Source organism: Neohortaea acidophila, assembly GCF_010093505.1.
Source record: "Neohortaea acidophila strain CBS 113389 unplaced genomic scaffold BDY17scaffold_12, whole genome shotgun sequence".
Lineage (NCBI taxonomy): Eukaryota > Fungi > Ascomycota > Dothideomycetes > Mycosphaerellales > Teratosphaeriaceae > Neohortaea > Neohortaea acidophila.
In genome coordinates, this window is record NW_022985521.1 from 580561 (window position 1) to 607588 (window position 27028).

The window sequence follows — 27028 nt, forward strand, 5'->3', positions numbered from 1 at the left end:
CACTCACGCCACCCATACCACATCTCTCATCACTGCCCTCTCGACACATTCTGTCGCGCCTGTAAATCCAACACAAGTCAGCATACCACCAAACATGGGAAAAGGAAGCAGAACAAAACCCACCTTCATCATCTCAATCCTCGCCTTCAAATTCTGCGTCACCTCCGCCGCCCGCCTCCAACTCTCCACCCCATCACCAGCCCCACCCGAAGAAGAAGACACCGACGTCGAGCTGCGATACGAGTGCTGCTGCTGCGACGGCGCATGCGCAAGCGTAGACGGCAGCCCCTCATCAGGACTCTGCGCGCCGCGAGAACCATACGAGAGCGGTCGAGAAGGAGGCGCGACTGCGGAAGGCGTACCAGCGGCGCTGTTCAGCTTGTTGTTCTCGAGGCCGAAGCGCAGATGCGACGCCGTGGTGGAGTCGGGAATGTTTTCCTTACCTTCGCCGTCTCCTGGTACTGTCGCTGCTGCTGCTGAGGGAAGTGCTCCCCCGGAGCCGGCGTAGGCGTCGACCCCATAGGCGCGTGCACTGGGGACGTTGTATGTCCTGCTTCCGTACGCGGAGGGCCGTGGTGCGTCGCTGCCATTAACTCCCGGGCTATCAACCGGCGCATCGCTCGGCGCGCGTCCTCGCCCCAATCGTCCCATCTCCCGCTTCAGGCGCTCGATTTCCTTCGCCAGCGAATTCGCCCGCTCCTCTGCACTTTCTGCATCCGACCGCGCACGCACCAGCTGCGTCTCCTTCGCTTTAATCTGCAGCACGTCGCGCGTGTGGTCTTCAATCAGCTGCGCATTCTGGTTCTGGAGCTCGGTGATGGCGGACGCGGTGCGCAGCTTGTCGTTGCGGAGATCTGCGTTTTGCTGTTGCAGCAATTCGACGGTGGTGCGCAGCTCGGAGAGTTCCTGCCGCTCGATGGAGCTGAGGGCTGATTGGGGGGGTGGCGATCGCGCGGAAGCGGGTTCTGGGTTGCGGGAGGGGGAGGTGGGGAGCGCGGGTTTGCCGAGTGGGCGACCAGCGAGGCCTCTGCCTGGGGCGGCGATGCCGGATTTCGGGGCGGCGAGTTGGGGTGCTTCGTCGAAGACTACGCCGTGGCGTTGGGGAGAGGCGGTGCTGGAGGAGATGGCGGAGGGGGCTTTGAGGCCGGTGCCGGGCTTTTGGAGGCCTGAGGGGGGCTTCAGACCGGTACCGGGGGCTTTGAGTCCAGCTGGCGCCTTTACTGCGGGTCTCGATGTTGGTCGTGGTTGCAAGGGCGCCTCTTCTGCGGGAGCAGGACTGGCTATTCTGGGCGCTGCTGCTGGTTTCTTGGTGCCGACAGGGGCCACTTTCTTCGCTCCGAGGGCCGGCTTCTTCCCAGCAGGTGCAACGTTTGCCTTGGGCGGAGGAGCGGCGGCCTTGGGCTTCCACTTCGCCTTGACTTCCGCCGCATCACAGAATTCCTTGATCTTGTTCTTGCGAATGTCGTCTAGGCCGTCGAGATGGGAGAGCATGTTGCGATCGCCCATGATCTTCCATAGTACCCCGAGAATCTCTGCACCGGCATCTCGGAGTGTCGCCACGGACTCTGTGAGGAGTTTCTTGCCCGCCTCTGCGAATTCTTTGGTCTGCTCCATGGATGGCGCCTCTTTCGTCGTCTTCAACGATCGAACCAGAAAGTGCGCGCTGTGCTCCTTGACTTGCGGGTTCTTGCTCTTGAGTGCTTCCAGGACGTCTGCCTCGATATCGGCCAAGCCAACACTCATGAATACGGCGTCACATGCCGCGGCGAGCGCATCTGTAACGGTCTGCTTCTTCTCCTTGAAACGCTCCAGTATCGGAGCGAGGATGGTGCTCCGGTATTTCGTGAAGCCTTTTCTTAGACCCTTTGCAATGCACTCTACGCAGTTTGCCGCCACTGCAACGACAGCGATGTTGGCATCCTTCATGCTCTTCGCCAGCCCTCGAAGCACCTCATCGAACGGCCCATCCTGCATGGCAGGCACATTGACAGCAGTGAACAAGTCATCCAGTGCTTCCTTTCGATCCTTCCACTTGGCGGACGCCAGTCGCTCGCTGAAGTCGTTGGGGATCTTGGCAAAGACATCAACGGCGATGTACTCGGGTTCGAGATCAATCTCTCCCGCTTCATCGCCGTCGACATCCCCATCAGCACCACCTGCGTCATCAGGCTGTGCCGCTGCCTCTTCTCTGGCCTCTTGTTGGCTCCGTAGTAATCGCTCTTGCTTGGGCACTGGCTCCGCCTTGACAGGTTCAAACAGCTTCTCCAGATCCTTTTGCTGCACTTCCTTCAGCTCTCCCCAGAACAATGGCTTCATCGCCTCTCTTAGCCACCTGTACAGCTCGACAGTCAAATTTTGTGCTTCGGCGCGCACATTCTTGTCCGCGTGGCCAAAGACTTTGGGCAGTAATTTAATGACAGGCTTGGGCTCGATCGTCTTGCACCCATACGCGTGAAACAGACCCGTCAGCGCCGCGAGGGTCGCAGCAATGATTTTGGGCTGCTTGTGCGCGAGGAATGGCAACAGCTCCTCAATCACCGGATCCGCCTTGTCCAGCTCAATCAACAACAACAGCGTCTCCTGCGCAGCCTGCTTCGCCGCCGGCCGACCCGTCAACCCCTTCTCCACCACGCCCGCCACTGTGCTCCCTCTTGTTTTCCGCGCCCCATCCGTGCCACTGGCGTCTAGAAAGGCATTATATGCTGCCAGGGCTTCCTGCTGCGCGGCAACATTGCTATCGCTCACCGCCGCTTTCCATATCTGGCCATCGGTGAATTCGCGTACGAGGGAATCGTTGGGCTGTGCGACTTTGAAGTCTTTTGTTGCCGTTTCGTAGCCGCCTTTGCGCGCTTTCCAGTTCTTGTGTGCGAATTGGTCGGGGAGGGGGAGTTGGGTGAAGTCTTCTTCGTCGCCCATCTTTGCGGATTATGGTGGTACAGGCGCTACGTTGATTGAGATGGTATGACTCGATGCGATGGAGGTGTATGAGATGTTGCGCCGGGTGTGTCTCTAAAAGGACAGCATCTGAGATGCAGGAGCAAGGAGGGGAGTGGGAGGTGGTCGCTGCCTGAATCGATGCTCGCCGGTGGACTGCCGAGATCTCCGGACCAGTCTACTGAAGAAACATGCGCAGTAGGAAATGCGAATACCCGTAGGAGGTCGTGTGTCGCAGAGCTGTGCGTTGCAATTGAACTGATCGATCAAGAGTGCGCGAAGTTTCGGGGTGCTGGTGTCGAAAGTCAACAAACCCGCTCTCCCACACGACAACCACCACGGACCGCAAAGTGGTCCGAGCTTCGTCATTCACTTGCCTCGTCCGTCTTCAATTGCACATATGTCACTGCGCGAATACCGTGGAGGACAGCAGTGAGTCTGATACTAAATGTGCAGATTGACACATAAGACATGATACAGTTCAATCAATGCGCGATGTGATGACTGTTGAGCACGATGACAGGAAGCTCACCGAGTGACATATATACCATGTCTCCCTCTAAATATCTCTTGCTTGAAGTCGTAAAATCTCGGTCAGTCTCCGTCAATCACGTTGACTACCTCATGGCTCCATGTCAGGAGCATCGCCCCCAGTGTGGAAGATCCACATGCACTCTGCCGGAAGCGTCTAGGGAGCTTGAGCATCTCCGGCCATGCAACCACCCACGCGAATCGCAAGCCTTCACGTCTTTGACCCAGCGCTTCCGGTTGTAACCCGCGTATGCAGTGCCGCCAACCCATGCAGTTCAATGCTTTCAGCAAAACAGCCTCACGCCTAAGGCCTGCCTGTGGGAGGGCTTTGTAGAACGCCTTGCAATGCCGCTCCCTCGAATGCCCAAGCCTCTATACGCCATCGAATGCCATCCATCCACCCTGGACCGCCTGAATTCGTTCATTTCCTCTTATGTGGTCCAATGATCTTGGGGTAGAAGCGTGCGAGGGTGGAGTTGATGGTGCTCTTGGTCGCTTGCTGCGATTTCTGCATGGCGCATTGAATCAGCCATCCAATCACTCACGTCGTACTAGGCGCCATGTAAGGAACGTACCCGTGCATCCATACATGCTCTTAACTGTGTCTCCAGTACTGCGCAGCCTTTGGTGGTGTACCCTTGCGACGCCCAGCAACCTGCGCAAGCATACCGTTAGTATGTCATCACCGAGAAGCATAGCGACAGTACAGGAGTCTGGGAGATCCATCTGTCCATATCGTGTAGATGTGATTGCAACGCACGCACCTAGAACACTCGTCATCATCCCAAGACAAGGATTCGCATCTCCCTGCGTCGGTTTGCGCACCCGCAGCTTCGGCAACGGTGGGAGTTTGGGCGTTGGCGCAGCGCGCGCCAGGGCCTGAGGAGTATTCTTGCCGGCGACCATGTTGAGCTCGATGCTCTGGCAGGACTTCAGGGAAGCATTGGATGGATAGAAAGATGATAAAATCGATGTGCTGGTGGGAGCTGTACCTGTAACTTTCGAGCCGGGAAAAAGTGGTGGTCACATGCCGCGGCGCGGCTTTCGTGGGTTTCGCCGAAATTAATCCGGGTTTGTTTACTTGCAGCTCGGCTTTGGCGCCTGCGAGTCTAAACATTCATCTGCCAGCCCACGCGACCATTGCGTATTGTTTCATTCTTGCGACGACCGCGCGCGAAGATGGATCCGGAAAGGGAGTCCTCTGTCCCTACAGACGACTACGAACACGATGGCCAAGCCGAGGCGGAAGGCGGCTTCAGCGCGACCTGGCAGGCAACAGACGCTGCGCTCCTGCAGCCGGGGAATCTGCACATCGCAAAAGTGCAACGAGGCTGGGATCGCAAACCCTTGTCGCCTTTTTCGCGCGATAGACTGCGCGTTGGCAAGGTCTGGAAAAGGACGACGCCTGCGACATCCTCCAACCTCTCCACCCATGCAGCATCACCACCCGGGGTGGCGCGCGCGAGTAAATGTTCACGATCCCGCGCGTCCCTCACTGCGCCGTTGAAGCCGGTCAAGAAGGTGTGCTTGGACTCTGATTTCGGCATGCTTCCGCAGGTCTTGCAATGGGAGGCTATAGAAAGCCCGGTGCGCAAGATTGTAACGCGCAGCAGGAACACTTCGGAGGGGGACATGCTTGCATTGCCGGATGAAGCAGAGGAGGAGGATGTACCGTCTGAGGACGAGGGGAATATTACTGTGGAGATTTTGGACGAGGATGGCACGGTTCTCGAGATCGGTGGCCAAGAGCTTGGGAACGAAGAGGAGTGGGAGGATGAGGAGGAATTGCACCAGGGCGATGCAGATGAGCTCATCTGTCCTACTGCGATTACGCTTCCAAACGAGGAGCCGAGCGTGACCTCCGACGTAGCCAACTTGGAGCCCACCGAAGGGGATGAACATGGCACTGACACTGCTCAGACCGAGCTTCTGCTCAGCCAATCACCGGCACCCGAATTACAAGAGACGGACCCAGTCCATCCACAACCTCGAGCTCAAGATTTCGTTCTTCCGGAGGGCTTCGTCTCCCCTGCTAAGCGCCTGGTCAGCAAACCCCGGGCAAAACGGTCTTTTGACTCTCGACGAAGAACTCTGCCGGCGCACTTTGTTCCGTTGACCATTGCGAAAATGACCGTCGATGATCAGGATGAGAACACGCAGCAGTCAGAGTCTTCTTCCGGTACACTTGCTATGACGAACGTCGAGTCCCCCTCGGCATCACAGACTAAAGCGGATACCGAGAGTCTGGAACAAGAAGAGCAACATCTGGAAGTCGACTCGGTCCAAAGCTCCCTGTCGGATACTCCAGTCAGCATCGATGCCAATGGTGAAGAAGCAACAAACATCGTACGCAGCCCGGACACAGTGTATGCTACACCAACTGAGGAGATTGTACAGTCAGTGGAGGCGGTAGACAATGCCGCACAAAGCCCTGTCACACCACAGCTAGAAGACCGTACAAAGGTGCGATCGACGGCAGCACAAGACGCCCAACACTCTCCCTTGGCAATTAGGCGGTCACCACGTCGGAACTCCTCTACCCCTCGAAAGCTGAGCTCTATATTGACGTCAAAGGAGACCTCGCATTTGATTGCTTTCACTCCCCTCAGACCCGCAAGGTCGCAGCCGTGGACGACTTCATCCCCTGACAGCATCCAACAACCCGCGAGCCCAATCGAGCGTGCTGCATCTGCACCACCAGAAGAGCCAGACATGTCACCGCGCAAGTCCCTCCGACCGCGCATCTCAGACGACACGGCGTTGCTGCAAGCGTTCCTCAATCGCGCAGCGGAAAGTAAAACTTCGCGCCGCGCCTCCGTCTCCAGACGCGAGTCCATTACGAACCGCCGAGACTCGGACAGCATCCGGCAGGCGCTGGCGAGCCCAGCAAAGGGAGAAGTATTGGGCGAGATGAATCCCAATACGCCTGCTCCGCGCAAGTCTCACACCGCTCCTGACAACACAGGCTTCTTTGACGGTATTGATCTCGGCTCGATCCCCAGCCCGGACCGACTTCAGAATGAACAAGATGGACCTGTCACGCGTCGCAGCGATCGCACAGCGCAACGCGGACAGCCTAATATGCCTCTCGCGCCAAACAAGATTTCCATCCGCGGTGGGGTAGACTACACGGTCTTGAAGAAGACGGAAGCGCAAGAACTTGCCTTGTTGACTCGCACAAACACGAGGAAGAACAAGGGCGGTGCCATCCTCCCGCCGCTGCGACTTGTCAAGCTATCAAGCCAGACGAGCAGCGCTGAAGAAGACACGAGCGCGGCTGACATTGATGATTTCCAATACGGCAAGCCCGGAAGGGGTCGCAACGTCACGTGGTCAGAGACACTCGTGGAGTTCTACCAAGGCGGCGAAACCACGGATTCTAGCCTTCTCAGCGATGAATTGAGTGCGGCCCCGGTTGAGCAGTCGGGAAGGACAGAGAGTGAGGCCGCATTGACATCCGCCCCACCGCCCGCCGAGACCCCCAGCAAGCCCAGAGTGCGCCGGTTAAAGCCGTCTAGAACAGCAGCAACGCCGGGCAGGGCTACCCCAGCGCCGACAGCAATCCTAGCAGCTGAGACGGAGAAGTTGTCGCTATCGGATAGCACCGCTGCAAAGCTCCCAAGCAAGCCTACTACCTCGACGACAAAGCGACGCTCGCGAATCGCCACGCCCGCCAAAGGCCTCATAACCTCGTCACTCCTCCCCGCAGACCTCGTCGCCGAATCGCAAAGCAAACCTACCACCGTCGGAGGAGGAGACCAACGCCGCCCAGCATCATCAGCATCAACAACAACCGCAAAGAAAATCTCCAAACTCCCCGCCCCGGCATCCCTCCCGAGCTCCTCGTTGGGCCAAGGCAAGGAGAATCTCCTGTCGTCGCCTCCCAAGAAGCAGCGCGCAGCGCCCGCGGGCGGCGTGCCTTCTATCAAGACGTTTGCGCCCAAGTTTGATCTGGGGGGCGGGAAGACGAAATTGGCGCTGCCGGAGGAGACGTTTGCTCTGGTGCCGGGATTGATGAGTCCGGCGAAGAAGGGGAGGGGTGTCAGAGGTGCGGGGATGTTTGGGGTGGCTGCTGCTGCTCCTGCGCTGGATTTTGGGGAGAGGGAGGTGCCTGGGTTGAGTAGTCCGGCGAAGAAGAGGAGTCGGAGGGCTGGGTGATTGATGGCTGGCAGGTGGACGTTTTATTCATGTTTCGGCGTTCGTGGCAGACGTGGTTTGAGCATGTGTATACTCTCACACATTGTTTTACCGGTGCTCTCTCATATCTCAGTTATGACGATCAATTCATTCGCCCTTCAACCTCACGCAGCCTTACGAGCCTCCGTTCTCAAGCATGCACCGGCATTCCCGGCCCGACTGATCGGCCCCGGTTCGCCACTGGCAGGGATGTTGCTATACATTCTCCCGGCGATGATGCAACAGCAACAGCAGCAAGGGCGCGTCGCTGCACGATTGACGCAACTCCCTCGCGCGGCGCCCCCTTGCCAAACGCACCTAGCTTTCTCGTTGCAATGCCCTCTTCCGACGAGGCGGCGCCAGAGCGCCTCAAGCCACAGTGCCATCCCTCACCTTCCTATCTCGGCCGCTTTCATCATCCTGTGGCGTTGGCGCCCCCGTCCCTAGTGGCGTCTACCCCCCATGCACCTCTCCCCGGCGGGCCATCTTTCACGACGCCAGAACGCCTCCGACCGATTCCGGCAGTCGGACGTGCAACCTGCCTGCAGGAATGGGGTTTGCGTGGCAATAACCGAGGAAATATGGCGCGAGGGCGGTCGTCATGTGCTTTGCCATCCTGGTGGTCCCGACGAGCTGGTCATGACACGCCGGGCGATCGGCCCCCCCCCCCTCCCCGCTTTTCGTGTCCCTCGCCCGCGGGCCAGCCTGGCGTCCCAGACTGACCCGGCAATCTGGTTGTGCCGCGTCGCACTTGTTCGAGCCGTTGAGTTTCTCTCACGTGGCAGATGGGCGCGCACGCACGGGGGGAAGACGGGCGAACGAGCGGAAGTGGAATCCTCACTCACCAACTCGGCGGCGGTGCACATGTGCTGGCTTGGCATCTGATCCCAGCTTGGCAACCAGGTTGGGCCTTTCCCAGACGGCCCCATGCTGTGATCCATTGCCGGGTGCGTGGCTTTTGCTACAGCCGCGGGCAGGGCGGATGATACTGTTAAAACTTCAAGGACGGGAGAGAGCGGAAGCGCTGTGCTGCCCTTTGGGGGCCCTCTGTGCCCTCGACGCGCTCGCTTGAAGTTGCCCTCGTCCTTTCTCCTGCTTCATTCGCTCGCCCAATGCCCGCTCTTAGCCCGCCGCAGTGACGTGACGCAAACCCTCCCTCTGACGGCAAAAGGGCAATAGCCCGGGCATAACGGAAAATCCCACCCAACGACAAATTATACCCGGCGTTGTGCTGCTTGTACATACTGCAACAGGCAAGTCGCTTGAGGGGGGCCCAGGCAAAATTCACCAGGTCGGCGAGGTGGGTGGAGCGCCCGCGTGTCGTCCGCCGTCCCGCCCCGGCCCCGTGCGGGAAATGATGCAACAGGGCCGGCCGCGCGTGGTTGTGCTCTGCCTACAGTACCCCCTCCAGCCACGCGGAGGATCCTGATGACGACGAGTATCTTGCCCTCCCCACCCACCACTGCCGGGCGTGCAGGGTGGCAATGGGAAAACGCCGACACCCAGCCAGGGCAGGCAGGGTACATGCATCTTCCGCGGCGGCCGGCAGCGAGCGCGCATGCATGCGGCACAGCAGCAGCCACCACCACCACCACCAGTCGAGTCAGTGGCATGGCGGTTATGGGGCGGAAATCCGGAGCTCGCCGCATGCGCCGCGCTGATTTACATCATCACACTCACCGTATCCTAGTCGTCACAGACAGTCGTCGACGTGACGCCACCTGGCGTTCATGGCTTGCCGTCGGGCTTGTGGCCAGGCCGGTCTTTTTTTCCACCATCCAGTCCCCAATTTCTGGCATTCCCTGCAGGTGCGCCTTTGTGGCGTTTTGCCGATTCGCGCATTCGTTTCTTTGGTCCCTGCTCCACGTGGCCGTCGGCTTTGGCTTTGCTTTGGCTTTGTGGGTGGCGTCGTTTTCGCCCGGGTGGGTGGGATGGAACAAAGGTACAGGACGCATCCCTCCCGAACCAGTGAAAGCCGGGTTTTGCGCAAAGGGTAATGATTGCGCGGGCCTTCATTCGGGCGTTCATGCGGATGGCGAGTGGTGGGTGCGGTGCAGGGTTGATGCAAGTCATTTGCTTGCGGTTACTTGCAGTGCATGTACTGTGTGTGTAATGTAAGCTGGGCTACGGTCACGTGCGTGAGATGTGATCCATAACCCCTGATGAAGCGTTGTTGGAATCATGCTGTCTGATGCAGAAGGTAACGTAGGAATACCGAAATGAACAGGGCAAAGCATCACGTCAAATCACCCCCCATCCGCCCCAACCGCACTCGCTCCTCCACCTCCTGCTCCCCCCTAACCCTCTCCTCGTCTTCACTATCGTCGTCGTAAGCAGTATACCGACAAAAGCAACTCCACCGCAGCCTCTCCTTGAACCGCACCAAGCACCCCTTCCAATCCCTCGTGCGACGGTACAGAGCTTCGCTGGCGGCGTTCCGGCGCGACTCCAGCTCGCAGCGCCAGCACTTTGTGCGCTTCATTCGCGTGCGCCAGGTCCCGTGGTTGATGCGGCGGTTGATGAAGTGTCTGTGGCCTGTGGAGGCAGATGCGCGCCGGGCGGCGTTGGCGGCGTGTTGCGCTGGTGTGAGGCGGAGAGGTGGTTGTTGTTGTTCGTCGGTGGTGCGTAATAGGGGTGGAGGAGGCGATGCGCCGTCTAGCTCGTAGTGGTTCGTTTGTGCGTTGAGAGGACGATGTCGGCAGTATTGGCCTGATGCTGATGTGATGGTGATTGGGATGAGAGGGAAATGGGACTCGTGATGAGTGCATCTTGCTTGTTGTGTGGGCAGTTGTGCTGCATCGGGACGTTGACTGTGACTGGAGAACCTCAGGGCTCCGTTCGTTAAGGCACGTAGGCGTTGGTGTTCGTTCTCAGTAGAAGCCCATGATGGGCCAGATGTACCTGGTGGTGCATCTTGTTGGAACACAGTCTGTCGACTCCAATCTCCACCTCTTACGCCTCGCGAGACAGATCGTACGTCTTCGCGGTTATTCCACTCGTCCGCATAGGAGGTGGACGGGCAATCAGAATGATAAAATCGACTAGAGCGGGCACAATCACTCGGCGGCGCAGGGAATCGAAAAATCAAGTCTGTGGTGCGAATGGATGCATCGGGATAGACGCCTTCGGTGCGTCCATCCGAACTCAGGGCTTGACTGGCTTGCCTTTGCGGTAGAGGGACAGAGCGAAAGGTACTTGCCGCCGCAGCTTGCGTTCGAGCGCGTCGCGGAGTTACAATGATTGCAGTGCCTGACGCCCTTCGAAGAGCGCGCTGCGAGGGACTCTGATGCTGCTTGCCAAGCTCCTCGTCCGTCGCCGCCGCCGTCGAACTTGGCGCAAAAGCTTGCCATGCTCCACCGGGCCCCTCCAGTGGTTGGAGGAGTCCAGGGGTGGGATGAGACAGCGACTCATGGGCAGGACTCGCGCCTCGTATGGATGGTACACTTTCCATACTAGCCAACGACGCACGGGCGAAGGGGTGGTTTGCCAAGTCGGTGAATCTCGTCGTACTATGCCCGCTTGCAGGGGGTCGCCAGAGCCTGGCCGGTCTGCTATCCGCAGCCGTGGAGCCAAAGGCCAACGCGAAAACACGGCTACTTCGCCTGCGAAGTTGCCGCAACAGCAATCTCGCGGGCGAGGCGGGAGTTTGAGCATGACTTGCCGTCACCAGCTGTCCTCGCCAACTTGGCACACCCTTAGGAGTCGCGACGCGTCTCTGCGGTTGATAAGGGGGCTCGGCCGCACCCGGAACGACAGGAGCCGCGCTCGGTAGATGTTCGGGCAGGCAGGAGGCGTCGGTTGATTCCCCCTGGTGATCGTCATGTTGACGCTGAAAATTGCGAATCGCGAGCTCGTCCAGTGAAACGCAGGCCCGGGACGCTTGAGCGCGGTGGTCTTGCGTGTCCCGAGGATGGGTCAATATTGCCGAGCGAGATTGCCGTAGGGCATCGATCGAAGCGTCAAGTATTGCGACGGATTTGATTGGTTTCAAGGTGGCAAGGCTTTGCCGTTCAGTGATCGTGCATAAACGTGTAGGAGATGCGGATTTGGTGCATAGTCGTGTAGGAGCCGACACGGCGTTTCCCGTGCCAACGTCAATGTGCTCGGCGGCATCCTATGCCCGGCCTTGCCTGACGGGTGAGGCATCGTAGATGGAGCTGTGGTTGCTCGGGGTACATTCAGAGGAGTCTAGGTGGGTCGGCATGATCGGCATGCCAACATTCGAATCCCCACACCAATGTTGCATGTACGGCTGGCATGCGCCGGGATCTGATGAGCCGAGGTTGGATGGGTTTGGATCTCGCCTGGGCCTGCTGGGCAAGTACTAGTCTGCTTGGTGTGGATTCCAGGGATAGAGTACTGATTGGAAGATTGGAGAGGAAGAGTGGTTGTTGGCGACGTCAGTACCAAAGCCGTGTCGACCTAGCTCGGGCAGGCATATGTATCACAGACAGACGTGGGCCGAGGAATGGAAAGCATTGAGGCCGTCAAGCCCTGCCTAATCTGGTTCACGGTCGCTACTGCACCAGCCTGGTCAACGGCAGTGGCAAGAGGCAGGTACATTGCACTCGGGAGTTGGCGGAGATGAGAAGGAGTTGGCGGGCCACACGCAACGTGATGTGCGACAGGCCAAGTCGGGCCGGTAGGGATGACAGCGGGTGTGTGGGCCCAAGCCGAGGGATTGGAGTGGCCCAGGGTGAATCAGAAATACTAATCACCCAGGGACCAGGACGTGGTGTCGGCAAATGTCGGGGGGAAACGTCGGGTAAAGGTGAGAAGATGAGGTGTAGTCAGGCTTGCTGCAGTTATTAGAGTTCGGCACCGCGGCAGTCGCGATGGGGGCGGGCCTGGTGGGGGATCGCCAGCCAGCTCCTCTGTCGGAGCATGCACGTTCGGCATCATCGGACTGGGGTGGGACAACAACGCTGTGCACAACAAGACTGGGAAAGTGAGGTGCGAGCAGCCAAGCGTGCCGAGTCGAGGCTCCGCCGCTGCCTCGGAAGACGATTCCGGCGGCAACACGCCAACTTACCACTCTCACGGGAACTCCCCTCCATTGGACATGTCCGGGGGGCGCGATCCGCACCGCTAGACTGCACGACAGGATAGTGCCGCAAAGTGCCGGCAGCCATGCAGGACGAATCGCAATGCATCCCTCCCAAACCTAGCGTTGCGGCACAGCCAAGCATGCTTGGTGGGTTGGCGGCTCTGCCGTGCCGGGGGGTGGTTGGAGCACAAGGGAAATGTCGCGCACCAAGGGTGGGTCGGGTTCGGATATCGCACCGAGAAGGTGTACGGAGCCCTGGAGAGTGAGATGTGACAGCGCCCGGCAACCTATCCGCGCATTATCAGATCCGTTTGATGAGAGGGCCATCTCTTTTGCAGAGATGCTGCAATCGGGAAGTGACGGCGCCTGCCAGCCGATTCCGCCCAATGGAGGAGTCAGATGCGTGCGTCGGAGAGCGCCGGGCGGCAGTCGACGTCTTTTCGACCTGCGCGATTGGGCAAGGCGGGCAGGCCGGGGGCGGTGAAGCTAATGATCGTGGTGGTGTGTTTGGAGCTGGCTAGGGCGTCGAATAAGCGAGAGGAGGCCCTGCAGGCCCTGCCGGGGATCGCAGATCACCCGGCCAATCTGCCTTGCGAGCACCGATTGGCCTAGGGCCCAGCAGGCATGCCATGCAATGGCGCTGGTCGACGACGAGCGCAGGGTTTGTGGTGGAAAGGCAGGTATCTCAATACCTAACATCAGACTGCTCAGCTTGCCTGGCGGCCTGCCGCAATTCAACGCTGCACGCACGCCCACATGCGCTCTGCTCTACTCCCCGCCCCCGGATGTTTTGTCACGGGGTGCTCAACCGACTCCCGCGTGGTGATGACATTATTGACACATCCCTCGCGTGTCCACCCGACTTGGGGTTGGATTTTGGGGACGAGTTGGTGGGAAGGGAAGGCAAGGAGTCCCGGGACTGCGGCGCCCTAAAACAACCTTTACCATCCTGTCGGTGCATGGGTTGTCGTGGCGTTCGAATTCCTCCAAGCCGGGCGTGTACATTGCTAGCCTGCCTTACGGTCCCAAAGAATCCCGAGAGCATCTCGTCATCGGCTGGCGCCCGGCGGCCGTCCACCCCACCGACCACCTAAAACTCCACGCGGATGATGGGCCGAGTTGCGCGCTCGTTCCATCGAAATTGGGCCCCCCCCTCCCATTGCTTTGCGCAATCCCCGATGACTGCATGTCTGATGTACACACCGCCGGATCTAGACCACCCGTTGCCTCCCGTATTCGACTAAATTGCTGCAGGGTGTCCATACTGCCCGCTCGGCGACCAACGTGCGCACGCCTGGCTGTTGGCGCATCAACACCACGCGCTCCCTTGTTCCCTCCATTGCCACGAGTCAGTGGCAAGGGCGCCCTGACGGTGCACAGCGGAATCCGCCGGGTCTGCCCAGCTGCACGCACCGCTCACCACGCTCTGCTTGTCGGTGGTGAGAGTGAGGGGTTGAGAAACCCGCGTACCCAGCCTGTTCGACTGCTGCCACTCTCGGCGCCAACCTGGTCGCACGCCGGAACGTAGAGAAGCCATTCCCCCCGGTTTGCCGTTCATAAAAAAAGGCGCGCGGGCGCCTCGGGGCCAAGCAAATCAGGCTCCCAAGAGGCTAAATTCGAAAAGTGTGCCGCCGAATGCGCCGGGCGGCGCACGCAAACACGAGCAAAGAGGGCGCGCTGCATTTGATGACGAGGCGTGAATAGCCGCGGGACAGATAGCCTTGGTAATGACAACTTCGCGACCCAAGCGTCATAAGTGTAGGTGCGCATGGCTGGCCAACCCTCGTTCCTCCACTCCATGCATAGTGGCCTTCAGAGTTTGACCCAGGCCCGCTGGGTGGAAGCTAATTTTGCCGTGTCGTAGGTAGCGTATGGCCCAATTCTCGACGGCGTCGTCACCTGCGACCTTGTATGAATCGCCGGCAGCACAGCTCCTGCGAGCCTTTTCGTGCCGGCGTCCGCTCCTCTTATATACCTCCTATGACCCTGGGTCCCAACCCACGAGGGCTAATTTGGCCGCTTTAAGCCGTGCGTGCGCCGTCTGTTTGCAATTATCCCACCCTTGAGTCTGGCTACTTCCCTTCGCCGACTCCCATTCTCGCCTTTCCTACTCCGCCATCACTCTCACCTCTCCCCCCCTCCCCAAATGGCTCCGATAAAAGCCCCCCTCGCCCAAAGCGAAAGCAAAGCCCGCTTCTTCGAGCGTCTGGAATTGAGCGAGGAAAATGAAGTACATCGTCGCCTGTACGCTATGATGAAGGTACGCCGATCCAGCCTGTTTCCCTTGAATCCCTTGGCAAACAATCGGAGAGCTGACTTGGCCCCGCCTGTAGGAGGAAGCGGTGGAGGGGCGCAAACGAATGACCGCCAGCCCGGATTCCCTCGCACCACAATATAGAGACGATCCCCGCGTGGAACCGCCGTATAGCAATGCCCAGATCAGCGAGACGGCCATTCACCGCGAAATCATGCGCATCTACCACACCGCCCGGCGCGAGACGCGCGAGATCTACGACCTGGGCCACGACAATGAGCGGGTGGAGGAGGAGAATTGGATCATCCGCTGGATGCTGTGGCACGTGTTTCGCTATCGGGACAATCGAAATCGACATCGGCGGCAGATCTCGCCCAGCAGCGACGAAGCTGCCACCGATCTGGCCACACATGGCTCCGTTCGCGGCGCCTCCACTTCCACTTCTCCTGTCGCGAGTAGTACGTAGATTCTCGTGATGAGCGGACCACAGACTACAGCCCAGCTAACAGTGCCCACGCAGATGCCAGCACAAGTCTCGGCACCTCAAGCAGCATAAATCAGACGCCCACTCGATATTGGGATCCTGTCCGGGAGAACTAGTGAGTCCACTGGATGGACGAACTCCCCAACCCCCGCCTCGCGCGGAAATGCGCCTACGAGCGAAGCAGCTACGCGTCCAGAAACGTCAACCACGGCATTGTCTGAGACGCAGGAAAGCTGTTATGAGAGGCGCCATTCGGCACGCGACACTCGCTCCATAATCCTCGGATGGAGTCGCCTTCATTCGCTCTCCCTCTTCTACTCTGCACATTCTGCGCGAGCCACTCTCGCGTCTAAATCTGCGCTCCAGCCTCTGCAAGTCACTCTACAGTGACGGACGCGCGCGGCTCCAGCCATATACGACCTGGAGAATCGCCGGCAGATCACCATACCCAAGTGGCCTACCACTCGCCTCGCAACGCGAGTTGCCAAGGCGCAAGTGACCTCACCGAAGCGCCTTCAGCACATGCTGCTGCGAAAATTTACGAGGATTCCCTGTCCAACCCGCATGGCAGTCGGAAGCGAGCAAGGCCCACGAATCAGAAAGAGGAAGGCGGTCTTCATCGGCTGCAGACACTCGCGCGGCGAGCACGAGCCTGGCGAAGCGTTGCGCGAACCTTGGGGACGGGACAGTTCGTCATAGATCTTTCGGACTCAGATCCGAAAGATAAACGCCACGGCCCGCAAGGCTTCGGGCGGGCAGGCATAGGCCTAGCTACCTCCCTCAACCTCATATCATATCCCTCAATAGCTAGGCTACGAATGAGATGTTCATGAAGTGTTTGCGTCGTGTCCCCTGCGCGCCTTGTTTGCCTCCTTTCATCTCGCTTTGTCTTGTCCTCGAACACCCCGTCTCTTGCGATGTATCACGTGACGACAGTGAAGAGGATGCCGTCGAGGTCTTCTATGCTGTTGCGATGTGTAGATGACGGTCGAGACGCGATCGTGTGCGAGCGTTGCGGCGCGCTTGAGCGCGACAGCCTGCCGTTGCGCATGATCGCTCGCGTGACCATTCCTCCTCGCTTTCGCAAGACGATCCTCCACGCTTTGAACAAGTTCATCACAACACGTACACAAGACCGGACGATCTAGAAGGTTGAGGAGTGAGAAGTTGCAATCCAAACGCTCTGAGTCTCCGCCCATGACTCCGCGTCCGCCCCCCGGCCTTCCTTGGCGGAGCTCCACAGTCGACATGGCCGATCTCGACACTAAAATGCTTAGTCTTCTCGCCAATCTCTCTTGCGTGATCCCGTACACCGATCATGTTTCAAGGAAAAACGCTTCCGGTGCGTGGACGATGTTCAGGTGGTGTACTGAACCGCCTTGCTTCGCGCTCGACGCGGTCTTACCATCGTAATGTGATGCACAAAGGCGAAAAAATTGGATGGCTCGATACGACATGGTACAGTGAAACATTGTCGCGTACTCCCTTCGATTCCACGGCGGGGCCACTGGGTATTCGAGAAAGAAGGAAGTGGCTGCGGGGGACTCGAATGCGGGTCGCTGGTACGCACTATTTGCCTAGCTAGTGCATCTATCGACGGGTATCGAGATGGTGGAGGCCGAATGGCGCCTCTGAATCGTGGGGCCATGCTCTGGTCGGCCCGTTAAGGCTTTTGGACACGCGACCTTGTGTATTGCGGTCTGGTTTGGTCGGCTAGAGCGTCTCTGATAAATAGTCGGAGGGCCAGATGCCGTCCTGCTATGGCTGTGGATTTTGCGCGGCAACAACGATAGTAGGGGCAACATACTTCCTACCTTCAGTGGAGCAGCATCTGCTCTGCAGAGCTACATAGCGAGGAGTTGCAGAGTAGATGGAGCACTGTCGATGACACAAGTAGTCCATAATGGTGAAACTTGCCTTTGTCTCCGGACTCGACAGCCGAATGTGACACTTGTATAAACTTATTGGAACGCAGACACAGCCTGACCGTTGTCCGCATGCCGGTCGAGACTGGTCGCCTGGGCATGGGTTCTTGCGCGATGGATGTCGAGTTCGAGGAGTGCATTGTGTCACGCTGTCCAGCTAGCTTGATGTGTACTGGAAGTGATCGATTTGCATCAGCGCATCTGCGTCAAAAGCACAGGATCAGGGACTTGCCGGGTATCTAATTGATTACTGCTCGCTTCTTTCTTTTCATCTACAGTTGACCATCATCTAATGCAGCAGCGACCCTCCGCCGGTGGGATGCAGAGTGTGGCGCCGCGGAGGGCGGAAGAGACCCGGCGAACGGGCGCTGCACTTCCAGGAAGCCATACCAAGACTCAAAAGATGCTTGAAGACTCCTCCGTAGAAGGAAACCTTTCGCAGTTGAAATGGCCCAGGAAGCAGCAGCATACGAGGCTTCCGAGGAGCCTGGCTTGCAGATTGCCGGCTAGACGTCACGTCTTGGCGCTTCCGACCGAGGTGGCGTTGGATCATCAGCGAGCTGCCGCCTTCCTCGTCTACGCTTCTACTTCTTCAGCACCATCGTCAAAAGTCCACATACCGTATGCGCAGCATCGCGAGAAGGCCTGCAATCTCCACCGCTCGTTGCCCTCGGCTTCAACATGCCGTGCGGCGACCGGCATCGGCGCGATACGCCCACGATCGCCCCGCTTCGTCGCAGACCAACGCAATCAACGATGGCGAGCAGTCTCAGCCTCGACAGAAGGAGGAGGAGAAGGAGGAAGGTGGTGGTGCATTCTCTCGTCGACTGGCGCAGATGAGTGAAGAAAATATCGAGAGTGGAGGCCGGAGTGCAGTAAAAGCCGTGGAAGAGGCGGGCTTCAGCGAGGAGCTGAAGAATCGTCTGATGGAGAAGGTCGCCAACGCCAACTTCCGAAATGACAATCCTCAGGCATTTGCGCAGGTGGGCATGCCGGCGAGTGCGGGAAGGGGTACAAGAGATATCGCTGCGGCAAGACCGTGGGCTGGTCAGGAAGCTACAGAAGATGCAGCCTTGCGGATGCTAGATGATGCACACAGGCGGATCCGTGTGCCGTCCAAAACTCCTGTTCTTGGTGGACCGCGTGGACCACCTTCGAAGATAGATACTGGACGTCCCAAACACAAGCCTGCAACAGGCGTCCGCCTGGCCAATGCCCGGGACAAAGTCTCCAGCTACGAGCTGACCAAGGACTCCGGACTGTCTGAAGAAGAGCGGCAGAAGTTTCGCGAGAGCATGAAGGCTCGCTTCGCCCCTGGCGCCCGGAATGTCGCTGCATCGGTACAAGGACTGGCTTCTCTGGCAAATGAAAGAATCGAAGATGCCATCGCTCGAGGCCAATTCAAGAATCTACCGCGTGGCAAGAAACTCGAAAGGGACCACAATGCGAACAGTCCGTTCATCGATACGACCGAATATCTGATGAACAAGATGATTCAGAAGCAGGACATTGTCCCTCCCTGGATCGAAAAACAGCAGGAGCTCATGTCGACGGCATCCAAGTTTCGGAGTCGAATGCGTGCGGATTGGAGGAGACATGTTGCTCGTCTCATCTCCAGTAAAGGCGGCGGTCTTGATAAGCAGCTCCGGCTGGCGGAAGAGTATGCTCTTGCGGAGGCGATTGAGAATCCACCGAGGAAAAAGGAGTTCAAGATCAATGCCGTCGACGGCGCCGGGCATCTGTCCCAGATCACTCTTGCTGGCGAAATGAAAGTCACGCCGGCAGAAGTCGTGTCTGCAGATGAGAACGATGCCAAAGTGGAAGCCGAAATCGAAATCATGGAACAATCGTTCAACGATGATGGTACGCTCAAGTCCAAGCCAGACGCAACCGTGACCATCTCCGCCGAGCAGCCATCGCATCAACCGGAGGCCGTCAATCCTGAAGTGACCGTACGAACGCCCACCGTTCCACCTTTCCGCGACCCTCAATGGGAGCAGACGGAGCGAGGGTATCATCAGGCGGCGATCAATCACCTCAACGGCTTGGCCCGATCGTATAACCTGATGGCGCCCTCGATCGCCCGGAAGCCGTATTACTATCTTGACCGTGAGCTCAAGGCCTGCTTTGCAGACGTGGCTCCCCAAATCGCATCGTTCATTCGCGAGAGAGCGTTGGCTCCCAAGGTGAGAGACGTACAGGTATGTTTGCTTCGTTGCTGGGCCTCCTCTTGCAGTACGTCTTTGCTAACGCCATTTGTCGCCATAGATCACTGGTGGCAAGCCCAGCAGCGTGCTGCATCAGTTCTCCACGGCGCATTCGAGTCATGTGTACGACGAGAGGAAACCGCAGTATGGTTTCAAAGAGTTCTGGCGGGATCTGTTTGCCGGTTCAAAGACCTAGACGCTACATGATATAGGTTTGCTGACGTATGAAGTATTGTTCAGGCAAACATGGCGTCCTTCCTGCATGCATGAGCCCCGTGTTTATGGCATGACATCATCCAATATGGCGTGCAGTGCTGTGAAACCACCTGTTGATTTGAACTTTTCACTTCGCCCACACACATTCTCTCTTCCCCCTTTTTCAAACCACATCCTCCTTCCCCCACTTCCTGCTCTCCCTCTCCGCCATCACCACCACCGAGATCGTTATCTTTGGCCGCAGACAGCCAGTTCAAAGTAAGTGCTCTCCTTTCCCTCGCGTCCGGCCAACTGCGCCTTCTCACGCGCCGTTTACTGAAGAGCTCCACGGCAGCCTGGAGGGCTTCGTGGAGAAGCACCGCCCCCTGGCAGCTGAGATAGATTAGATTACCAATACCATTAATTTCTTTCCGCCACGCTTGCCTGAATGTCTCATCTCCTCGTGGTTTTGCAATTGGCGGCCAACCGCCGAGGCAGCATACAGGCTGCTCACCGGCCGCGCCTTTCGTGAGATTTATAGCTGCGCGGAAGCAGCGAAGTGGATCATCTCCGTCCCTCAAAGGCCAACGAGCCTCGCCTAATGGCTCTCCAGGATTTCTATCACCGGCTTGCCATTCACGAGATGCTCCATCACGCCGTCGTGAGTCTCGCGGAATTGTAATTTGCGAGCATCGCGATACTGCCCAAAACAGCCTAGTGTAGTAAACTAGCACATCAAGATAACTCTATTCAGCTGACTTTACCAAATCCCCTTCTCTAACGAGACTGCACTTCACAATTTCTAGACGTTTCTCTCCCACAACCCAACCTGTGGACGGTCTCGCTTGAACCTCCCCACCCACTGTCCAGTACAACCAGCCAACCACCAAGGATAAGGTACGTGCGATTACTCTCTTTTCCCCCCTCGTACTTCCCCTTGATATGATGAGACCACGAGCTGGCACCAGGCTGAGAAAGACTTGTACTCTTTTTGCTGCTGAATAGCTTCATTGCTCGAGAATTGCTTCTCTTGCCCTGACTTCACCCCCTCACACTCCGCGCTACGTGTACACTGCTTAGGGAGGATCTTGCACTGACGACTTGCAAGGTCAAGAACAGGTTCCTAGCGCCGAGCGCACCCCTTGCACATTTTGGCTCCACCATGGCCCTCCACAACCCCAACAATTGGCACTGGGTGAACAAAGACGTGCGACCTTGGACGCAAGACTACCTCTCGAAAGAGCTGGTGGGCATCAAAGCGGCGAAGGGAGATGGCACAACGGCGGAGATCAGCAGGGTCATGAGCATGGAGGGTGATGTGGATGTGTCGCAGCGCAAAGGCAAAGTCATTACCATTTTCGACGTGCGGCTGCAGTTGGAGTTCACCGGGAAGGTGCCGGCGAAAAAGGAAGCTAAGAAGGAAGCGGATGATGAGGAGAAGGAGGAGGGTGACGGGTTGCAGGAGGTGTCGGGGAGCATCACAATTCCGGAGGTGGCACACGACACCGAGGAAGATGAGTATGTTGTACGTCTTCATTCTGCCCAATGCTCACAGCCGACGATAGGGATGTTGCTGACTTGTCATGGTCGTCTAGTTTGAGGTAGAAGTCTACTCCTCCGATCTGTCCAAAGAGCCTGTCAAAGAGCTGGTACGGCGAGAAATCACACCACAGATCCGGTCACGGCTGCAGAAACTCGCACCTACTCTGATCGCCGAGCACGGCAAAGACATACAACATGCATCTGGATCCAATCCAACGTCTGGCTTCTCTACCCCGCGGATACTAGAGAGCTCGTCAGTGGCGAAATCAAAGGACGATGGCAAATCCAAAACCTCCTCAAACCAAGGGACGAACGGACCAAGCATCAACGTGACCAGTCTCTCAGACACACAGGAGTTCCGAACAACTGCTGAGCAGCTCTTCGAGACCTTGTGAGCCACTTCCTGTCCTTGACGGCATTTCCACGCTAACATCCCAACCCAGCACCGACCCCCAACGCATCGCAGCCTTCACCCGCGCCCCGCCCAAAGTTTTCGAAGGTGCAAAAGCAGGTGGCAAATTCGAAATCTTCGGCGGCAACGTCTCCGGCTCCTACGTTAAACTCGACTCCCCCACATACATCGAGCAGAAGTGGCGACTCGCGCAATGGCCGGCGGGCCACTTCTCGACGCTCAAGATCAAATTCGAGCAGAACAATGTGGACGCGGTGACGGTGATGAACGTCAAGTGGGAGGGCGTGCCGGTTGGCCAGGAGGAGCCTACGAAGCGGAATTGGGATGAGTATTACGTGCGCAGCATCAAGACGACTTTTGGCTTTGGCACGATTCTATAGAAGCCTGCGAGATGGTCGTTTTAGCATGTATAGGCTAGCATTGGGCCCAGCCGCGTGATCTCAACAGTCAATTGTCTACCATTTCTATTATTTTATTACATTTCTTCGCCAGAGAGCGCAGCATACTGCAAGGCTTGGGCGACGCCGAAGCACAGACCACCTCCGCAACTTCATCTACTCGCCAGAGCGAGAATGCTGAACATAGAAACATCTTCACACACTCCTTCCGCCGCCATGCACCTCCTCACCCTACCACCAGCACTACGCCGCATAGTCTTCACCCACACAACCCTCCACCTCCACCTCACTCGACTCCTAACCACCGAGACAACCTCATCAACCCACACCCACCCTCCAGCCTTACCCACCACACAACCCCCACCAGCAAAAGCAACAGAACCCCCCCTCCAAACCCTCACCCCCTCAACCCTCAACTCCTACACCACAACCCCACCCCCAACACCGCCCCAACTCAAGTTCGCCTCCACCTACTTCCGCGCCTCCGCCCCCACCTTCCTCTTCTCCGCAGCCCACTTCCGCTCCTTCCCCCCCTCCCCGCACCCCGAAGTCGCCTTCCTAGGCCGCAGCAACGTAGGCAAATCCTCGCTCCTCAACGCCCTCTTCGGGCGCACGAACGCCAAGCCCGCGCGAGTGTCGAGTCGCCCGGGGCGGACGAAGACGATGAACGGGTTTGGGATTTCCGGGGGGGCGGAGATGGGTGCTGCGCCGAGGGTTATGTCTGCGGAGGGCGCGGCGGTGCGGAAGGAGGAGGTTTGGAAGCGCTTTCCCGCTGGGGGGGTCGTGGTTGTTGATATGCCTGGTTATGGGAGTGGGAGTCGGGAGGATTGGGGGACGGAGGCGTTGAAGGTTTTGGAGAGGAGGAGGCAGTTGCGCCGCACTTTTGTGCTTGTTGATGCGGAGCATGGGCTTAAGGGGTCGGATTTGCAGCTCTTGACGCACCTCGCGCGGCAGGGGATTGCGTTTACGATTCTGTTGAGCAAGGTTGATAAAGTGCTTTGGACGCAGGGGGGGAAGAAAGAGCCGGGACGCATGGCGTTGGATGCGCGGTTGACGAAGTTGCAGGGGATTATGGACAACATGAGACAACAGGTTGATGCGGAGGTGGGAGGCGGGAATGGGAGACGCTATGTCGGCGATATTCTATGTTGCAGTGCGGAGAAGATGTTGGGGAGGCAGCAGCATGATAAGTTGGGGGTCGACGAGATCCGATGGGCGGTGTTGAGTGCGTGTGGGATGGAGTGTGATGAGAAGGGCAAGATGGCGCGGCGGCGGATGGAGGATATCCAAGTGCTGGGAGAACCATATCAGCCATTTTGAGCTGGGTAGTGAGAAACGTTCATGAGTGTTTGGAGGAGAAGAAGTGTGATGAAAATGCTAGCTAATCCATTTCTCTCCTCAGAGCAAGTCAAACGAGCGTGTTGAGCATCGCAGCAAAGGCGAGCATCGTTGCGCAGCGAAGAAACAAGCACGCTCCAGTATCAAAGCAGCCACAGAATGCAGAAATGAACGCATGACCCAACGCAACAAGTAGCACAATCATCATCGATGCAAGAGTCCAGCCGCAGCCGTATCCACGGGAGACAGCCCTCAATGCATCATCCATCTCTGAATCAAAAACACCGCGAATCTCCTTCATCTCCCGTATTCATTCCTCGTATCAGTCGTGAGAAGAAACCCCGCGCTCAAATGTACCAAGTCGAATCCTTCAACCTCGGATGCACCCCCTGTGTCCACTCCGCCTGCTGAGGATCAAACCTCGCCCCTCCACGGTTCTCCGCCAGCATGGTGTACAAATACGCTCGTCCGCGCTCGCACAGCAGGTCAGCATAGTATGCAGGAGGACAAATCGACACAGCCTTGGTGGCGCGGTTGAAGAGGTAGCACAAGTGGTGCGTGATGCGCTCTAGGTCATCTGCTTTGAACTCGATGTCGTCTTTGATGACGACGTAGTGCGCCGGCCGGGCGGTGCCTTGGAGGCCTTGGTGGGCTTGCAGCCAGAATTCCGCCAGCACGCGGCCGGCGATCCCGCGGTCAACGACGGTGCCGGGCTGGGGGTTGAAAGACCGGTCACCGTCTTCTGCTTTGGTGGGGTAGAAGCGGGTGTGATGACGCTTGCCGACGACGATGATGGCCATCCTGGGCCAGTTGCGCTTTTCGCCGTAGCGTTTGGCAAAGGCGCCTTCGAAAGATGGCAGTTCAAGGTTGAGCACATCTTTGTATTGAGGCTCGGAGACGCCATCGCGGTAGAGCACGATTTTGGTGGGAAGCTTGTTGTGTCTCTTGCGCCAGGTGTCTAGACGCTCCAGAACCATGTCTTCCAGAAAGTCCACCATTTCCTTCCTGCCTGTTTGCGTGCGCACGCTCCCTGGCCATTGGAATAGGCTCTCATCAACGCTGGCAACGACAGCGGCGATGCTTGGTGCCCCTTCGGAAGAGCCAGGCGATGGGTGGGTGACGTCGATACCCATCAACATGGTGCTGTTGTCCAGAGGCCCGGAGAGGGTGTTTGGAACTCTGTGGGACACACCACCTCCCTTGATATTGAACTTGAGTGCCAAATTGCCCATGAAAATTGCCTCTCCGTTGGCCTTTTGCAGCTTCTGGCCGACGGCGTTGATGCTGTGAATCCCGAATTTGACGTCTCCGTAGTATTTGATGCGAGCGTACAGCCACTTGTCGACCACCGGAAGGACAACCATCATCATTCTTACGCCTTGTGCATCGGCGTTCTGGAAAGCTTGGCGAATCATCGCATCGTTCTGCGTGCGATTGCCGAAGTTGAGCTCCGCAAGCCTGATGCGTTGAGTGGCCTCGCGGCGTCCCGCTTTGATCCCATAGCGCCCAAGTGTCCTTGCCAGTTCTGCAATGAGATCGTCCGGTGTACGCCCCTCCGCTGGCTGGTCTTGCAATGCGGTACGTCGCTCGGTGTCGATCACTAGAACCTTCCAGTTCCCGATACTGCCAGGCACATGAAATCGCTGTTGGCTTAGGTTCCAGGAACCGCCAGAAGGAGTGACCGATTTGCCGCTGTAGTCGACCCGTGGAATGGGCAGGATGCGACCAGGAACAGTGAGCATCTCCGTATCGACGCTGAAGCCGAATTTCTTGACCGTCGCAAGCTGAGCGTTCCCCGCACCTGCAAGACCGAACAGCTTGAGTCCAGTGCCAGGGTCGGTAGGCGTGCCGGCAATGGAGACGGCGTTCTGGTTCGGACGTCGGGCAGCGAATCTGATCATCGAACTCGTCTGCTCACCTTCGAGAAAGCGCCTGTGGGGTTGGCCAGGAAGGACCGTGCAGATCTCCATTGGAATGTACTGCGGGTCCTTTGCCGTTCCCACATTCAGCACCGGCGCGGTTGGTTTTTCGAGTGTGATGCCACGCTCGCGGAGGAAGTATTGGGCGACCGTCGTCTGACGCTCGGGGGCGTTGGGGAGCGATCTGTCGTAGTACTTGAAGTTGACATCATTCGCATTGCCGAAGCGCTTCACGCGGAAGGTTGGAGGATCGAGTTCCCTGGCGAAACCGGCAATGGTCTTGAACTTGGTCATGGTGACCTTGCCGTCTTTGGTGTATTCCGCCTTCACACTCAAGCCACGTATGAACTCCTCTGCGGCTCCGAGATTATCTCTCATGCCTGCATCGTAGATCAGCTGTATCAGCGGCACGGGCGTGTAGAAAGCTCCACTGGACACGTTGACGTTGAGCAAGAGTCGATTGATGGCCGGGCGTACGCTGGTGTAGAAGCCTCTCAGAGCCTCCAAACCGGCGCCCAGAGGGTAAGCCGTCTTCATCGGGTTGTCTCCGAAGGGGTAGAACTTGTTGTTGCCGACATTGACCACGTTCCCCTTCATCTTGGGCTCCTTGCAGATGATGATGTTGAGCAGCTGGATGATGTTCTCGTGGTCTTCGGACATTGGTCGGACATTTGGGTCCTTGAGATAGTCCATGATCTCGTACATCGTGTACTCCCTGGCGAGTGCGATCCTCACATTGACGGTGTTGCGGGCACGAGCAGCCTGCACGAAATCGGGCACTTGTCCTTGCGAGACATCAGTCTCCTCGTTGCGAGGGGGAATCATCATCTCGCCCTCCCAGACGTTGGCGGGCCCCAGGTCGGCTTTGTCGGTGGTGATGATGATGCCGCTGAGATCCGTTGCCCAGGTCTTGCCTTGGAAGAAGGGCAAAGTCTCCAGAATGTGTCGCATCAGGCGTTGGCGAGGTTTCTTGCTGACGTCTTGGGTAGTTGAGACATCGTACTTGAAGAGGCCTTTGGGCGGGATGTCGGCGGCAGGCGTGGAGTCATAAGGTGTGTTGATCTTGAAATAGTTTGTGCGCAGGATGATGTGTCTTCCTTTCGTTCCGAAGCCGCGACGTCCAGGAAAGCCATCGATGTACTTGCCGCGAGTGAGCTCGACGAGGGCGTCTTCAGCGATTTTGATGGAGGGGTCGGGCTGCGGGACGGTAGCGTTTTCTTGGTAGATGCCTGGCAGAGGACCAGCATCGACAACTCCGGGCGCACCACCTCTTCCTCCACGCTGGCCGTACCCTCCTCGTTGGCCCCCACCATAGCCTCCTCTCGGACCATCCCCACGTCCTCTTGGTGGACCACCGTGGAAGGGGAGTTGCTGACCAGATGGGCCAGGAGGGGGACGACCGGCTGGACCATCATCCTTGCCACCACGACCACGGCCACGATACGGACTTCCTCCACGACCGCGGTCACCACTGCCACCACGACCGCGTTGGCCAGACATGTTGCTTTGGGTGTGACAGACAGGTGAAGTGAACGAATTTCTTAGAAGACAGGTCAGTGTGTGAAGGGAAAGAGAAGGAAGCAGAGGAAGAGGGAGGGCTGATATACCTTCAGGCACTCAATGAATGCGTCTCAGTCAACGATGGAAGGCGGAAGCGAGCGTGTCG

The 27028-nt window shown here is 57.9% G+C and overlaps 10 protein-coding genes across 10 annotated transcripts; 6 read left to right on the forward strand and 4 right to left on the reverse strand.

Moving 5' to 3' along the window:
* Nucleotides 1-29: 29 nt before the first annotated feature.
* BDY17DRAFT_327991 (armadillo-type protein) lies at nucleotides 30-2916 on the reverse strand (the record flags this gene model as incomplete). Its single annotated transcript, XM_033737772.1, has 2 exons — nucleotides 30-59; nucleotides 124-2916. The coding sequence occupies 2 exons, from the start codon at nucleotides 2914-2916 to the stop codon at nucleotides 30-32; spliced, it is 2823 nt and encodes a 940-aa protein (XP_033585782.1).
* A 492-nt stretch (nucleotides 2917-3408) lies between these two features.
* BDY17DRAFT_305177 (uncharacterized protein) lies at nucleotides 3409-4445 on the reverse strand. The gene is made up of 3 exons (XM_033734826.1): nucleotides 4230-4445; nucleotides 4041-4120; nucleotides 3409-3973 (listed from the first exon to the last, which is right to left on the reverse strand). The coding sequence occupies exons 1-3, from the start codon at nucleotides 4369-4371 to the stop codon at nucleotides 3887-3889; spliced, it is 309 nt and encodes a 102-aa protein (XP_033585783.1). The 5' UTR covers nucleotides 4372-4445; the 3' UTR covers nucleotides 3409-3886.
* Nucleotides 4446-4592: 147 nt separating this feature from the next.
* On the forward strand, nucleotides 4593-7694 carry BDY17DRAFT_305180 (uncharacterized protein). Its single transcript, XM_033734827.1, has 2 exons — nucleotides 4593-5811; nucleotides 5863-7694. The coding sequence occupies exons 1-2, from the start codon at nucleotides 4645-4647 to the stop codon at nucleotides 7621-7623; spliced, it is 2928 nt and encodes a 975-aa protein (XP_033585784.1). The 5' UTR covers nucleotides 4593-4644; the 3' UTR covers nucleotides 7624-7694.
* A 1283-nt stretch (nucleotides 7695-8977) lies between these two features.
* BDY17DRAFT_52136 (uncharacterized protein) lies at nucleotides 8978-9818 on the forward strand. The gene has a single exon (XM_033738465.1). It carries the CDS (start codon nucleotides 9070-9072, stop codon nucleotides 9757-9759), a length of 690 nt encoding a protein of 229 aa, XP_033585785.1. The 5' UTR covers nucleotides 8978-9069; the 3' UTR covers nucleotides 9760-9818.
* On the reverse strand, nucleotides 9819-11442 carry BDY17DRAFT_52137 (uncharacterized protein). Its single transcript, XM_033738466.1, has one exon. It carries the CDS (start codon nucleotides 11090-11092, stop codon nucleotides 9878-9880), a length of 1215 nt encoding a protein of 404 aa, XP_033585786.1. The 5' UTR covers nucleotides 11093-11442; the 3' UTR covers nucleotides 9819-9877.
* A 3392-nt stretch (nucleotides 11443-14834) lies between these two features.
* Nucleotides 14835-15542, forward strand: BDY17DRAFT_327994 (uncharacterized protein; the record flags this gene model as incomplete). Its single annotated transcript, XM_033737773.1, has 3 exons — nucleotides 14835-14948; nucleotides 15022-15400; nucleotides 15463-15542. 3 exons carry the CDS (start codon nucleotides 14835-14837, stop codon nucleotides 15540-15542), a joined length of 573 nt encoding a protein of 190 aa, XP_033585787.1.
* Nucleotides 15543-17974: 2432 nt separating this feature from the next.
* On the forward strand, nucleotides 17975-19754 carry BDY17DRAFT_257788 (uncharacterized protein; the record flags this gene model as incomplete). Its single annotated transcript, XM_033731716.1, has 2 exons — nucleotides 17975-19552; nucleotides 19620-19754. The coding sequence occupies 2 exons, from the start codon at nucleotides 17975-17977 to the stop codon at nucleotides 19752-19754; spliced, it is 1713 nt and encodes a 570-aa protein (XP_033585788.1).
* A 785-nt stretch (nucleotides 19755-20539) lies between these two features.
* Nucleotides 20540-22289, forward strand: BDY17DRAFT_305192 (activator of Hsp90 ATPase). The gene is made up of 4 exons (XM_033734828.1): nucleotides 20540-20650; nucleotides 20862-21278; nucleotides 21349-21686; nucleotides 21739-22289. The coding sequence occupies exons 2-4, from the start codon at nucleotides 20916-20918 to the stop codon at nucleotides 22085-22087; spliced, it is 1050 nt and encodes a 349-aa protein (XP_033585789.1). The 5' UTR covers nucleotides 20540-20650; nucleotides 20862-20915; the 3' UTR covers nucleotides 22088-22289.
* Nucleotides 22290-22525: 236 nt separating this feature from the next.
* On the forward strand, nucleotides 22526-23347 carry BDY17DRAFT_234732 (P-loop containing nucleoside triphosphate hydrolase protein; the record flags this gene model as incomplete). Its single annotated transcript, XM_033730273.1, has 1 exon — nucleotides 22526-23347. A coding segment is annotated over one exon (822 nt), but the record flags the coding sequence as incomplete, so codon positions are not given.
* A 260-nt stretch (nucleotides 23348-23607) lies between these two features.
* Nucleotides 23608-27023, reverse strand: BDY17DRAFT_52319 (Piwi domain-containing protein). The gene is made up of 2 exons (XM_033738467.1): nucleotides 26970-27023; nucleotides 23608-26902 (listed from the first exon to the last, which is right to left on the reverse strand). The coding sequence occupies exon 2, from the start codon at nucleotides 26860-26862 to the stop codon at nucleotides 23791-23793; it is 3072 nt and encodes a 1023-aa protein (XP_033585791.1). The 5' UTR covers nucleotides 26863-26902; nucleotides 26970-27023; the 3' UTR covers nucleotides 23608-23790.
* Nucleotides 27024-27028: the final 5 nt, after the last annotated feature.